We start from the raw sequence: 15403 nt of genomic DNA, 5'->3' as shown, positions 1-15403 counted from the left end.
TACCCTAATTCTCATGCAGTACTGGAGTTTTGACAGACGAAGCCAGTGGATTTCACAACAAAAAATCCTCTCCTTTCTAGGGAGTATTTAAAATGGTAAGTACTCCCTACAGGTAGGGATAAAAAATGTTGAAGATATTTATTGGCTCCCAATTAGTAAAAGGACCAAGTCTCTGTTGCAAAAGAAACCATACTGCTTTAGTGCTGCACTTAAAAACCAAACAGCTGTCAGAATCTAATCATCATGTTTTTATTTTGCAAATCCTGCTTTTCATTCTAAAAATTCAAAAAGATGATGATGCACCTCAAGTGTTTCTTGGGGAATGTACAGCTTTCTGCAGTCTTCAACCTAAAAAATTATGTAGAAAGCAGAACTAAGCAAATCTACAGAACAAGACAGTTAAGCACAAGACTGCTCCCATAACAGAACAGTTGGGTCCCTCCCCTTGAACAAAAACAAAGCCAGCTGAATTTCTGGCAATGCGCATTCAGGTACTGCATTCGAATAAGACAGGAAAAAAATCAAAATCATGGATTATACAATTGTGCAGGACAAGTCACCTTCACACAAACATTCACAGAGTTATTCTTGCTGCAGCTCCACTTCTACAGGGGGTGCCTCCTCTCCCACCTTTGCATCACTGGTTCCAGCCTCTGTTACCCCACTCGGTTTCTCCTCTTCCTTTTCAACCTGCTGTACCTCAGCTTCACCTCCTGCAGAAGCCACTGTCTCAGCTGTATTTTCTTGAGGAGGGGATGGTTCCTCTGTTACAACCACTGCTGCCTCCGCTGCTTCTTCCATTCCAGCCTCTGCCCCAACCTCAGCTTCTTCCTGTGGTGGCTGCTGCTGCTCTGCCTCATTTTTAGGCAACTCCTCACTTTCAGGCAATTCCTCAGAGGCTTTTTCTATTTCTTCTCCTTCTGCTTTAGTGGTTTCAGGGGCTTCTGTAGCTTCCGTGGCTTCACCTGCATCCCCAGTACCTTCCTCTTTTGTCTCTGCAGTAGCACTTTCATTCGCCCCTTCACCACCACCACCACCTCCTTCCAAGGCTTCAGTTTCATCAACATCCTGGTCAACAATTTCATCTGTAAATGGATCATCGCCCTGACAAAGAGAGGGGGAAAGGACAGCAGTCATTTGCCTGTAATATGGTTTACGTTTCTCCTAGAGGAAACCTCAGACATGAAATTCAGAGGTTTGCAACAGAGATCAATTGGAAACGACAGATGCTCAATTTCAGGAAAGAACTGTGAAAATTGATCAGGTCCAGCCCCAAAGCTCCTATAAAAATTGTGCACTCTAAACTTTTATCATGAAAAGCACCCCAGGAAAGTGTTTGTCAAAGCCCCACATCAATAGGCAATCTTACTTATTGCTGGGAAAGCCTCTACCTTGCAGGAATGGAAATTGTATGTGACTCTCCTGTACTGCAACCTGCTCAGGGTGCAGTCACCCATGGGCTGGGGGAGGGAGGGTATACTCTTACAAACTGTGTGTGCTGCAACAGCTAGGCAAACCAGGGGTGTCCAATCTCAAGTGGGAGGAACTCCTCTTCTAGAAAGCAGTTATATCAATTTTTTCACCTTCTGTCCAGTCCCACTTGAGCATACAACCCAGTGGTAGAGAAATCTCTCCCACTGGGAGAGGTCCAGGCAGATCAACAACTGAAGTAACACTTTTCATACTACTCTATCTTTGGGAGCCAAGAAATCCAGGTATTTTTTGAAGTGTTCGTATAACTAATGGTTTCAAGTGAAAACCGTCTTGGTAGTCTCAGGAATTGGTTCCTGCTCTCTCCATCCCACACTAAGTGATAACTAATTAGGTTTTGTTATTTCAGTAGGAGTTATTCACTTTTTTCATAGGAGGTCAAGGCCCTAAGGGTTTTGGCCTCTTTCAGCCTGAATAAGGCTGAGATATCAGAGCTCACTTCTACTCCTGTTGGGACAGGGAACCTATTTTTTATTATTTGGCTTAGATTGGGTTTCAGAGTTATCTGAAGGAGAATATTGTACAGCCAGCAGATGGACCCCCTGCATGGTTTGTTCTGGATTATGGAATGGTGGCTCCTAAACTTTCCTTCCCTTCCTCACAGATCACCTTGGTATGCAGGCAGCCTGCAACAGATGAAGTGTGAATGAGGAAGATAACATGCCAGTGGCAGAAATCTTGCCCGGAATCTAATCAAGTGTGACTAAGAGCTTTTGAACTCTTATGTCATGGTTGTGATGGAGGTGAGGAGAGAGTTCTCCTGCTCCACCAGTATCTGTGAAATCCTGCCCAGTGGAACTGTGCTGGGTGACAGACAGCCTAGTAAAATTGGGCCATCTTTGCCTAGCAACAGCCAAGTGTTTCTTTTGAGGAGTTTTCTACTTCACGGACCAGAATGATCAGATTCAGACCAGTCTGGCTGCCTCCACAAGTGCAGATCCATGCAGGTGGAGGACAAACATAATGTCGTCTTCTCTGGCTGGATTTCAGCCAGCCAAACTTATCTATTGAGATTCTGGAGGAACTCCAGGCTATACCCTGCGATCTGGACCCATGTCCACAATCGCCAGTAAAATCTACAGGGAAATATGGAGTCCACTATTGGTGGAGACTGCCTCGGCCTCTCTTTGTAAGGGCAAGGTGCCAGCATCCCTCAGAGGAGGAATCATTAGGCCCACGTTCAAGAAACCATCTCTTGACGCTGACAGTCTTGGCAATTATCACCCTGTCTCCAGCCTTCCTTGGGGAAGGTTGCTGAGAAGGTTTTGGCGAGGCAGCTCTGGCATTACCTGGAATCCTCAGATTTCCTTCACCCCTTTCAGTCTGGTTTTGCACCTGGGTATGGTACGGAGACCGTGCTGGGATCGGTCGAAGATCTCCTCCTGCTGATGGACAAAGGTCAGGTGCCCATGCTGATTCTTTTAGATCTGCCGGCAGCCTTTGATACCGTTGATCATGAGGTGTTGTTGATGTGCCTGCGGACCCTGGCAGGGGTAGACGGAGTTGCACTTGAGTGGTTCCGTTCTTTCCTCTGAGAGATCCCAGAGGGTAGCACTGGGCAATTGCTCATCTGCCCCGAGGGCTCTCTCGTGTGGGGTACCGCAGGGTTTATTGTCACCCCTCCTGTTCAACGTGTATGAGAGGCCGCTAGGGGAGACAGCCTCGCTATCTGGGCTGCAGTGCCATCAATGTGCTGATAACTCTCAGCTCAAAGTCTCTTTCACTGGACCCAGAGGGTGGAGTCTCAGTTTTGCTAGTGTCTAGCAGAGACTGGGGCTTGGATGAGAGCTAGTTGGCAGAGGCTCAATCCAGATAAGACCAAAGTGATGCCGGTGGAACAGGGGAAACAGTTGCTCCCCCCCTTTGAGGGGGTTTGCCTGCCCTGTTAGCCAAGTTTGCAAATCAGGGGTCCTGTTGGATCCTTGGCTGCTCCTGGATTCCCAGGTAGCAGCAGTAGCCAAAAGTGCTTCTTTTCATCTTCGCATGGCAAGGAGGTTGCGACCTTTCCTCTCAGATGTGGACCTCGCCAGTTACCCATGCCCACGTCACCGCCAGATTGCATTACTGCAATGTGCTCTAAATGGGCATACCCTTGAAGGCAACTTGGAAATGTCAGCGCAGGACGCAACTGCCTGCTTACTCAGCGGTGCTTCCGCATGGAGCATATTACACCCATACTCTGAAGACTGCACTGGCTTCCAGCTTCTTTCTGGATGCAATTCAAAGTGCTGATTTGACCTAAGAATTCTACCTGTTGTGGCCCTGACTTTGTCCTCACACTCCATCCTGACAGTGAGGATCGGCTAGGGTGCTCTCACTGATACTCCCCTGCTTTGATCTCGAGGGACATGGATAGGGCCTAGAGGGAATGTGTTTCGACTCTGGCATTTGATGCCCCTGTTGGTCTGTCAGAGTTTGTTGACCTGCTGGGAAAGTTTCAGAGCCTAACTGTTCATGCAGGGTGAAATTCACCCCAGGCAGGTAGCCAGGATGAGGCCTAAGCACCACTTCAGTCCAATTTACGCCCTATGGGACTTAGATGGTGCCTATGCCTTGTGCCTCCTTTTGGCACCAGGGTGAATGCCGGAGGGCTGACTTTAGGGCACTGAAGTGTCTTTTGATATTTTGTTCCTTTAATATGTTTTGGTTTGGGTGATTTCATAACTAATCTACATGTGCCTGGGGGTTGCAATAGGTACAATATGTAAGTTTTTAAAAAATACATGAAAAGTGATAAACTGCCTAAAAAGAAAATAAAGACACCAGACCCAAGGCTCAGCCTATGCATAAGAAAGCGGAGTGGTATCTATGCTTCTCCCCATTGTATATAGAAGCGAGTTTTGTGACCCACATGCAGCACACACAGTGATACTCAACTCTGTGCTCTGTACCAGTTCACTGTTCAGGACCAAGTCGGCGTGTATCCCCACTGCTCTGTGGAAAAGCAAGACTAGCTGGCAACTTTCTTACTCACTCACCTTGAGATACTTTTCCAGCATTTTTACAATGTGCTTGTTATTTAGGACACTCTTGGCAACATGGAGACTAGTCTTCTTGAACTGCTCGGCTGCCATCTGAAAAGGAAACCGGACACTGGGGTTACTCTGTGGGTCAAGTCAAGGAAGAGCTTAACAGAGACCAGTCACAAGATCTTAGTTTCCTGCTCAGCTATGCTGTCAAGGGGAAATTCCAGATTCCAGCCATGTTCTGCAGTGGCTGCTCTGCATAGGGTGCATGTTTTGGCCTCGGGGAAGAGCATGCCCAATCGGGCAATACAAGCCCTGAAGGAAACTCCATTTAAGGACCCTAACTGTAGTTTTCAGAGTAGCAGCCGTGTTAGTCTGTATTCGCAAAAAGAAAAGAAAAATTTGTTAGTCTCTAAGGTGCCATAAGTACTCCTTTTCTTTTTCCTAACTTTGCAGTGGTCACCAAAATGCAAGACTGCTGGGCGAGGAAGGAGAAATGTAGCAATCCCTGCTTAAAGAAGCAGATTCTTACGTCTTTTCACTACCAAAGTAAGTTTATTTCGGGAAACAAGACAGCTAAACAATTTCTGCTATGCTGTGCATGCATTTACATCCAAATACCATCAAGTAGTGGGTGACTTTATGCCTTGACTTTTAAATTCTGACTGAAACTGCTCCCAAATTGAGGTGATCCCAAATCAGACATGAGCATATCCCTCAAATGCCTTAGAGTAAAATCAGATGCAATGAAGTTTTAGGACTTCAAAATGAATACTATTCGGCAACAGATAAAGCTGTCTGCACAAATATCAGTGTGCGATCTCTAGCAGACTGGCTAGCACCAAATGAGCAGGTGCACCATACTTAGGCTTGGTAGGATTTGATTTTAAACTGACAGATGTCAGTAAACACTGATTTCAGCTGACACAAGGAAACTGATGAAAACAACAGTCAGTGGGACTGCATCCACCCCGCCCCTTGCCCTGTAGAGACTGTCACCAGCCCTGCAGCAGCGCATAGTCCCCTCTGCAGCCCTGCTCCTTCACGCCTGTGGCAGCAGGGCTGCAGAGGGCTCCCTACATGGCTGCAGGGACAGTGACCCCTCGTCCCTGCAGGCGCAACATACAGGGAAAGCTGTGATCCTGGTGGAATGAGTGGAGACCCCCCCACAGCTAGGGCTGCGAGAACAACAACAACAAACCCCGACACAGGGAAGGCCACCCACTGCTGAATGGCTCCTGCCAGGAATGGAAAGTCACAGAATACGTGATTGCCATGACTATATTGTAGCTTTACTCATCATGTATTGCTCCATTTTGAACTGAGATGAAGGCCTGTGGGAAGATATATTGTAAAGCTCCACTGTGGCTAATGCGGGTTTAGATGCTCATCTAATATTATGACTTCTGTTAAAATTATTATTGTGCCTGCCTCAAGTGTTCTGACAAGGGAGGTTTTTGAATTTTTAATTAAGCAGCACTATAAAATAGTGCAACCTCAAAGAGAACACTTGGTGTGTAATTTATACAGCACTCCTGAGTCAGAGCAGTTTAAATCCCAAGAGAACAGGAAGGAAAAGCCAGAGCCACACAGAAATTACAGGAGGGGGAGGGGGGGGAGGGGAGGGAAAGGAAAAAAAAAAGAATGATGTCCTCTAAACTGTGTTATGCAGGTCAGACTAGATGATCACAGTCCTGCCTTCTGGCCTTAAAATGTAGGAATCCCATCCAAAATCTAATTCTTGGCCCAATGAAAGATCTGCCCTTAAGGGTCTATCTCCCTATGTATCCCAGTCAGCATATGGAAACTTCAGCTCCTAACAATGATTACATGGTTCTCGAATTCATTGACATACTGTGGGATGGCAGATTACAAAAGGCAAGACCAGATCTCACTTTCTTTGTAACCACTTCTATTCATCTCTCTCTCACTCCCAACATGTACTACAACCCCTTGCAGCTCAGCTGCTAATACCTACCTACCAGCCAATACCTGCAGGAGAACAAAATCCATATGGCCAGTTCCTTCGTCTTCCCACAACCACTAGTGACCACAAAGCTACTGGTTGGTTTTGCATTCCATCAGGTTGGGAACAATAAGCCAGAAGATAAGAAGGATTTCTAGCAGGTGGAAAGCAAGTTAGCATTCCTCCATGCAAGAGCCCTCAGCAGTCAGGAGCCTTCAGCAGTCAGAAACCCTCAGCCCCTTACTTGTCCATTCAGCCAGTTCTCAGAGTTAAAGATGAAGTTACTTTAAAATTATCTAATGAGTAGTTGGCCAGAAATGAGTATGCTTGCTTACCCTGCGGTTCCTGTTGTGGTCTGCTGACCTCAGGTGTCTTTGGAGGAGGTGGTTCTGTGCAGGAATTAACATGTCACAAGCCATACAGTGAGCTGCCTCGATCTTCTTGAAAAAGTGTTCCTGGCCGATACCTGGGGTGATACAGACAGGTTAGCCAACATTCAGAGTACCTGTTACCTCGAAAAACGTTCTGCGAGTCCCATCAACACCCTCTCACCACTCCCATAAATAAAGATCACAAAACTCCCTCTGGGATGTAACTGGCAGTAATTTGACACCGGTATCTCATCTCCTTTCAATTCTGCCTTGCTTTCTGAGAACCATCCATGCGTGTCATTCTAAGGATTTGAGACGCCACTTGTCTCACCAGTCTAGATTCTTACACATGCCCCACTCCTGTTGTATCAGAGCACATCACAAATATCACCACTTATCCTAATGCCAGACAAGCACAAAAATCATTGACTTCCACTAAGCAGAGCAGGGAATGGAACCTAGATTTCCTGAGTCCCAGGTAAGTGCCTTCGCCACAAGGCCAGCCTACCTTGAAGTGGCTTCAATGAGACTCTAACAAAGTCTCAAAGGCAGGACAGCACAAATGATTTCCTACATTTTGGAATATTTCACTCCTCCTTTACCCATTTTCAGAGGCCAACAGCAAAAACCTGTTAGCTGGCTTACTGTCGGCCAAAGCACAACTTAATTCAAGTGTAACCACCTATCACAGGACCCAAGCTCACAACATTAGTACAAATGCCTTTTCACTAACTGGCTGCGTCTGAGGAGACCCTGCACTGCAGGAAAACATGCTGGGAATTGTGTGCTAAGCAAGACCTTGTAGGTGCTGTGGCAATGTGCTATTGTAGAAATGGGGGCAAGAACAAATCAGGAAAAAAACAGCCCTACAGTTTTTAATGAAGTTAAATAGTAAAATGAACACGGGATCTGCTGTGTTCAACTGAATATTTACAAAGCCAATAAAACCCTTTGCTTTTGAACATTTTCTCATCTCCCACTGCCATACATCTTCACTGGCCACAGAATTCAGCATCAGTAATACTGCAGTGGATTCTCATTAAACCATGCAGAGAATCTGCAGTCTCTCCCCACCTGATAGTGTGGCCTCTTATTTTTGTAAAATCTGCCGTGGCACCCATGTGTTCTGTGACATAGCATCTAGAAGCAAGGCTAAGCCACAACTGCCTACAAAAATGAACAGAGCACAGAGTGACTCAGCCGTTTAAAAATGGCACTTGTTCACTTTCTAACATTCAAGATGCAGCCATCTTTAGCAGGCCTCCCAGTCACTGGGGTAAAATGGTAAGATTAAACTGGATACTGAAGCTGAGGGTGGGTGGCAAGTTTAAATTTCTGCCTTATCCCAGCCCTCTCAGATAAGAAGTTTGGCCCGAGAAAGGAAAAGTAAATGTGGCTCCTTTTTCCATCCCTCAGCCAGCAGCATCCACACTGTTGGCCTTTTCCTTCAGCACTTGCCATTCCAGGGCTATTGGATTTCCAGTGACCATCTAAGCCACACCATTTCAGAGTAATACAACTGTTTTCTGCTTAGGGAGTCGGATAGTTTGTGGCATCTTGGGCCTAATTAAGAGCTGACTGAGCAGGCAATACTTAATTGTAAAATCCGTAGAGCAGGGACTGTCTTTTTGTTCTGTGTTTGTACAGCACCTAGCACAAAGTGGTCCTGGTCCATTCCTGGTGCTCCTAAGTGCCACAGCAAAACGAAGTCTCCACGCATACACAGACATCACTTACCCTTGAAAGGGTCTGGTTTCTGCTTTGTACCCTCCTTCTCAGTCAGCTCCTGACGACGCTTTTCAATTTTCTTATTCCTGTTCACAATATACTCCTGGGGGGGGGGGGGGGGGGGGGCAGGGAGGGAGGAAGAGAGAATGAAACTCTCCACCACTTGTACAAGCCAATGGCATCAATAAGCAGCACAATCTATAGCATGCCACTCAGAAGGGACATGAGCGCTCTCTAAGAAAACCCATGGGGAGGGGAAGAGAGCACAACTAAATAAGTAAGAGACTTGCCAAGCACTTCCCCTGCCCCCACCCTGCCTATACCTTCAGGAGCTCAGACATATCTACTCAGTCAGAGCCACACTCCATACATCTCAGCATGCTACAGTAGTCAATAGTGCCATGACACTGGCAACTGTCTCTTTAAACCATTCACGTGACCTTTGTGTTCCTGAAAGATGCCTACTGACAGCCTGGAGACTTAAACACCCAGCTGCAGAAGCACAAGTTGCCTGACACCTCACCCGAAAGACATGCTTTTAGAGCTGAGGGGAGGGGAAGGTCAGTCTCTATGGCTTAATTCATTTCTTGGCTTCTCTGCTGAGCCAGCCAACTTAAGGCTTAAACAGTGCCAACTGAGAGTTATTTGTGTGACACGCACTAGGAACTAGACAACCCTAACCCCACATTTCACATGAAGAGTTATCAATTGATGGCTCTTTACTGATTCATGAATGCTGGCATGAGCCGGAAGGGAGCCAGTGGGCTCTGTACCCCGTTACCAAGCTCTGGGCAATGCAATCAGCAGGTGTGACAGACAGTAACAGAATTCCTCAATTACCCTGTGCCTTCTCCTACGCCATTCTAGGAATTTTAAGTAAGGGTTAAAAAAGGCTGAGCCATCCACATACCTGCAGGAATTCAACGGTTTTATCAGGGAGTTTGGTGCCAATGTATCGCAGGGTATCTTTGTGAAACTTGCTTTGCAGATGTTTCTGGATTTCTTCATCTTCAAAGCTGCGGAACTTACACACAGAGCAGGCGAACTGGATTCTGAAGAAAGTAACGTGCGGTACAATAATCTATGTCTACAGTGAAACTTTTCACAAGAGTAAGCTCCAGCATCCTGACAAAATTCCAATTTGAGGAATTTTCTGCTTACCAAACTTTCCTCTCCAGTTTCAGTTGATGCAGTACTACTACATTCCTGTCAGAAATTGTGTAATTTTGCTTTGTAGCATGTATGTGCATGTTGAAAGAATACAGGTGTATTTTACGGGTCAGAGTTAAGCCTAATGTTGGGAATAAACAAAATGAATTTTCATTTGACAATACTATTGTTAATTTGTACATAGGTACTGAATGGGTAAGTTATCTTAATTGGTCATTTAGTCTTTAGAATGCTTACTTTTTAAAATGGCAATGCTCTGTATTTAGCATAACAGTTATAAAGAATTACTTCTACAACTGTAACTATTAGACAATACCTCCATTCCCCTTTCTTTAATGTGAGTTACAAAGCACAAAGAGAAGAGTATTATAGATTGACTGGAATTGAAATGCTGATTCCACTGTACCGACTTCAAACGGGAACTTATATTTGTGTTGTGTGAACAGGAGGGAGTTCAGATCTCCTGCAGGGATCCAAAGAGAATTCTTTTGTGCCAGGTGGATTAGGGATGATGAGTCACAGCACTGCCCTTGGGAGATTGATGTATTGATTGCTTCCTCTATAGTCACTTACCTGTCCATAGCACGATCACGCATTCTATCTCTTCTCCTCTGTTTCTCCCTCTTCTTTTTCACCTCATCATCATCATCATCACCGCCATCTCCAGACGCTACAGAGAATCACATTTAAAGTTTCTATATCACACCTAATGTAAACATTTTTTGTTGGCAGAAATCTAATTCTTTGGGTTTTATTAGGATGTGAGCTACTGTGCTTCCCTCCCATGCTAGGCTTCAAGAAATCCCTATCCTTCCTGATCTCTGACAGCTCCTCTGTCTGATCTGTTTTCTCAGGCCACTTTTCTATCATGTGTGTGTTTCTGGAAAGCCACTCAGCTTCCAGCCTAAATATTCTTAGAATTAAGAGTTCTCAGTCTGAGTAGTACCAATTGTAACAGACCCCATTCCTGACTCTTGGTGCCCATCACTTAACTTCAGAAGTTGCTGGGTTCAGTGAAGACACAGCAACCACCAATGGAACCAGCTCTTACTGCTGACAGTGAAGGCCCTCCCTTGGGGTAGCTGCATTGGGTGACACAAATTTACCCAACTTCCCCTGCATGACTAGTGTCTGTCCCTCCCTCATAGCCTTGGTTTCCTTGGGTGGTCGAGTGCCGGTAACGCACATTCTCAGTGACTCATTTACCTGAGAACTGAAGCACAGACTCCATTTTGTATCACACTATTATATTTGGTATTTTCCTTTCACTTTTTTCACCTTCTATTTTTCAGGATGCTAGAAAAGCACCCCAGAGGGTTCAAAACACCTCGCATGCCATTCCAGAATGTCTGCCACAGATAAACATGACTGCTGTCTGGTTTCTCAGAGGAGCTTTGAAGCCACTGCTGTACTATTTCTCCAAAATCCTTAGTGAGAAAAGGAATAATATTTATAGCTAAATTTACATCATTGGGGCTTTAAGGCCTCTGGAACCACGACAACTAAGTGTAAGCCAGGGAGGGAGAAATGGACAGAACCTCAGTCCCAGTCTCCAACTGAACTAGATATCCAGGTATTTTTATCTTCACTGTACAGCCTGCTGTCTTCAAACTGCACAGTTCTAGGGCTTTTCCAATGCACAGCCATGTATTCTGCGAGGTCTCCACATGCATAGGAGAACACAGGATTTGAAGAGAGCAACTAGCCAGAACCCAATAGAGAGAGCAACCCTACCCCACTGCCTGTACTGTGCTAACACCTAAGATAGGGGACCCTCTGTGGGTCAGGATCTGGTTATCAAAGAGGAAGGTTGGATAAACATCCGAACATCAAACTATATCCCAATGTCAGCCATGAGAATGTCCTATGTGTGGCTAGAGCAGAGCACTAATTCCCCATACAGAAAACGTGTGGTTCCCCCCCCAATAATCATGTGCTGCATAGCAGCTAACATGCAAAACCATCTTGTTCCAAGTTTCTGCTTTACTTCAGCATTTAATAAGCCACAAATACGGCTTTCTACATTCCCACAACTATGCAGATCACAATTTCAAACAAGCAGTGGCTTGTGAATCTCTAAAAGACTCATATATGTCTTGAAAGCGTAAGAGAAAAGGGGAGTCTAGAATTGACTAACTTAGGTCTCCAAATGTAGAATTAAGACAACAGGCCATAAGTGAAAATTGTGACAAGTATGCTATTAGCTAAAATTCTTTCCACAAATACAGACAAGGGGTGTAATTTTCAGAATTGCTCAGCACTGGCATAACTGCTTTCACTGAATTCAATGGTAAAACTCCTACTGAGTTAAGCCAACGCTGAGCACTTTTGAAAATCCCAGCTAAGAGCAATAAATGGGGCAGTCTCAATGTTTAGTCTCTGCCTTCCTATTTTTGTGGTTTTGCTATCTAAGGGTTTACCCCTCAAACTGATCGCACAGATTAGCCAGCTCTGTGTTATAAGTCCCTTCAGTGACATTACCCTCAATCTGGAATTAATAAATATGCTTTATGACTTGATGTCAGACTCAAGTCCCTCTTCGCAATCAGCAAGTGAAAAAGAGGTATCTTCCCCTTACGGTGTAGGCCCAACAACCTGCCAGACATGCATAGCACGAATACAAGAAACACATGGATGCAAGGGGAGACGGTTCTGGCTACAAGAGACCCAATAAGACACCTCCATCTATAAATTCTAAGATAAAACTCTTTACATAACAGGCCCCTTCCCCCATGATAGCAGATAGCCCAGATGTGGCTGCGCCCTTTCTGTTCTCTATTCAACTCAAAGGAATTCAGTTAAAAAGGAATGACAAGAGTGGTTGTCACACGAGATAATAAGGCTTTCAAACTAACCCTTGATCTAATATGCTTCCACCTGCTCTGGACAGAGACATATTTAATTTAGAGTGTCACTGTTAAACCACCACCCAAGAAGTGTGTCATTATTAGAGAAAATCCTGCTTTATCCATTTACTGGACCACTGGTGTTTTGTTTTTCCATCTTAGTTTGTAAGCGTGGACAGGCACTGTGACTGGCTTTTCAGTACAGCCGTGAGCACAGTGTCAGAGCTCTGATATGTCACAGGCAAGGGGCATTATTCCACCAGGCTGCAAAAGACTACACTAAAGCAGCAGCTCAGGCACCTGGACCTGTGTGTGTTGTACTTGACATTACATAACACACTCCTAAGTTTTATAAGCCTTTGACTGAATGCTGAACTCAAGATAGCTCCAAGTGTAAAGAGGGAAAACACACTAATTGGGTACGTTAAGTCCACAGGAATCATGTGAAGTGGAGAAATCACCCTACCTTTCTTCTCCCAATCTTCACCACAACCCTCATTCTCCTTTAAAACAAAAACAAAGAAAGCCATCAACATCAGCTACTACTTTAAAAATCCACATAAACTGTATCTGCAGTAATCTGTCAGTGACTGACAGAGTATACAGTGTACAGTCATTTTTACATCAAACCATCATATTTAACTAAAATTTGCAAAATTGTTTTGCTAAGGCTATTTCAAAATATGACAATGAGATCCTATTTTGCCAGTCTTAACATTTTATATGTTGCTAAAAAAATGAGTCATAGCCATGGACAAAATTTGGTGTTTGTACAGTGCCTAGCACAATGGGGCTCCATCCTTAGTCAGCCCTTACGCACTACTGTAATAAACGTAATTAATAAGGAGTTTAACCCCACTATCCTAATTACTAGATCATACTCCCTCCAAAATCATGGAACAATAATGGAGCATTGTGCAGGTCTAGAAAGCAGAGTTCAGAGCACCCCAACATTAGGGGCAGTCATACGTATCCCATATTGCAGTAGGAGGGAACTTTTGGGTACTCAGCATTTTTGAGAAAAAGATGTCTAAGTAAATTTAGAAGCCAACCTTTAGGCTATTTTTGAAAATTCTGGCCCTGGTGTATGGGAGCGAAGTAAAGGACACTAGCTACAATAGTCTCAAATCTTCACTCTCAGGTGAGGCTAATCTAATAAAGGTAGCTCAGAAAGAATCTAGCAGACACGTTCAGAAAATTCACATTCATTCTATAGAGGCTCTAGAAAGTTACTTACACCTTTGTCTCCTTCATCTCCAGATTTGTCCTCTCCTTCACCATCATCTGCCAGATACACAAGACAGGTCATTTAACTAGGGTGGGGAAAGCCTGTCCCCCAGCTCTTACTGCAAGTTACAAGACACCAGCACTATATAGTTGCCTATTTACTCACAGAGCACTGGTTCATAACCACCAATACAAAACTCAACTTGCTGACTATTCTCTCTCCTATCTGGTAGTCCCTGCTACAAGTTCTGTCCCTACCTTAATGATGAATTTAGAGCACCAACTTCTCTGATGAGTCTGCAGATCACTGAGGAAAGCCTGAATGCTAGGAGGCACCTAACAGTGTACCACAGTAACAGTGACAGACTATAGCCTCAGATTAAGGACCACTGAGTTTTAAGATCTAACAGACAATATCTATAGTGCTGGTTGCCAGCCAGTGAAGAGAGGAAGCACTTAATCAGTGATGTTAGCTGCGAGCCTTTCTAGTCAAAAAAACAGGACTGTACCATTCTCGGTGTCGTCTCCTTCGCTGTCAGTCTTTGCCTGTTTGCTGTCTGGTTCATCTCCACTTTGGGACTGTTTCCGCTTGCGCCCTCCTTCACTATCTGATCGACCCCCTGAGCGGTTGCGGAAACTCCTCCTCTTGGGCTAGAAACACAAACTAGGTGAAGTATCTTATGGACCATCTTTTCAGCATTAACCAAGACGCTCCAGCTCTTCTAACCCTTCTGCAGCTTAAATGAAATGAGCTCCTAAAAGCAGATGTGACCCTGTAACCTTCTGTCCAGATCAGCGGTTCTCAAACTTTACCAACCCGTGGACCCCCATTTTGACTTAAAAATTTTCAGGGACCTCCAAGCCCCACCCCCCAACTCAGCCCTTGCCCCGCCCCTTCTCCGAGACCCCACTCTCACTCACTCCATTCCCCCTCCCCCTGTCACTTGCTCTCCCTCACCCTCACTCACTTTCACCAGGCTGGGGCAGAGGGTTGGGTTGTAAGAGAGGGTGAGGGCTCTGTGAGGGAGTTTGGGTGCAGAGCCCAACCCTCTGCTCCAGCCCAGAGCTTGTAAAATGGGAGGGGGTGACCAGTGCGGGTTCTGGCCGGGCAGTGCTTACCTCAGTCTGCTCCAGAAAGCAACTGTCACATCCTTCTGGCAGCAGCTCCTATGCCGGGGGTGGGATGGGTGTGTGTGTCAAGGGGTTTCCACGCACCACCCCTGCCCGCAGGCACCACCCCCTCAACTCCCATTGGCCACAGTTCCCAGCCAGTGGGAGCAGCAAAGTCAGCGCTCAGTGCGGAGGCAGCACACCGAGACCCCCTGCAACGTGCCAGCCGCTTCCGGGAGTGGCGTGGAGCCAAGGAAGGTAGGTAGGAAGCCTGCCTTAGCTCTGCTGCACCACCGGACTTTTAGTGTGCAGGAGGCACTGGGAGGGAGGGGGAGGAGTTGATCAGCGGGGCCTGTGGAACGGGGCCATTTGAGAAACGCTGATTTAGATTAGCTGTACTTAATGCAGTAAATCCTTTTATAAACTGAGCAGATGAGCTGTGCCAACGTTATCCAAAATACTGTACACGGTTCCCGGCCTCCCAAATAGTTAAATTTTTCTAAAGAAAAAGTCTGCTCGGAACTATAT

At 45.5% G+C, this 15403-nt stretch overlaps 1 protein-coding gene across 4 annotated transcripts in view; it reads right to left on the bottom strand.

The window, feature by feature from the left end:
* Positions 1 to 227: 227 nt before the first annotated feature.
* AKAP8 (A-kinase anchoring protein 8) overlaps positions 228 to 15403 on the bottom strand; it is a 29896-nt gene continuing 14720 nt past the window's right edge. For 2 of the 4 annotated variants that reach the window (XM_073319285.2, XM_073319286.2), the window contains exons 6-14: positions 14275 to 14416; positions 13776 to 13822; positions 13005 to 13041; positions 10266 to 10362; positions 9433 to 9574; positions 8532 to 8625; positions 6759 to 6889; positions 4470 to 4565; positions 228 to 1104 (exon numbers count right to left, since the gene is read on the bottom strand). In XM_073319285.2, coding sequence (XP_073175386.2) covers positions 583 to 1104; positions 4470 to 4565; positions 6759 to 6889; positions 8532 to 8625; positions 9433 to 9574; positions 10266 to 10362; positions 13005 to 13041; positions 13776 to 13822; positions 14275 to 14416 — 1308 coding nt within the window. In that variant the 3' untranslated portion in view covers positions 228 to 582. Of the gene's footprint in view, positions 1105 to 2780; positions 2976 to 4469; positions 4566 to 6758; positions 6890 to 8531; positions 8626 to 9432; positions 9575 to 10265; positions 10363 to 13004; positions 13042 to 13775; positions 13823 to 14274; positions 14417 to 15403 lie in introns of all 4 variants that reach the window. The other 2 variants (XR_012155767.2, XM_073319287.2) reach the window with 2 other exon arrangements.

The sequence above is a fragment of the Lepidochelys kempii genome, chromosome 20, assembly GCF_965140285.1.
Source record: "Lepidochelys kempii isolate rLepKem1 chromosome 20, rLepKem1.hap1, whole genome shotgun sequence".
Lineage (NCBI taxonomy): Eukaryota > Metazoa > Chordata > Testudines > Cheloniidae > Lepidochelys > Lepidochelys kempii.
The sequence above is the reverse complement of the archived record's forward strand: the minus strand, read 5'-3'. Positions and strand labels throughout refer to the sequence as shown.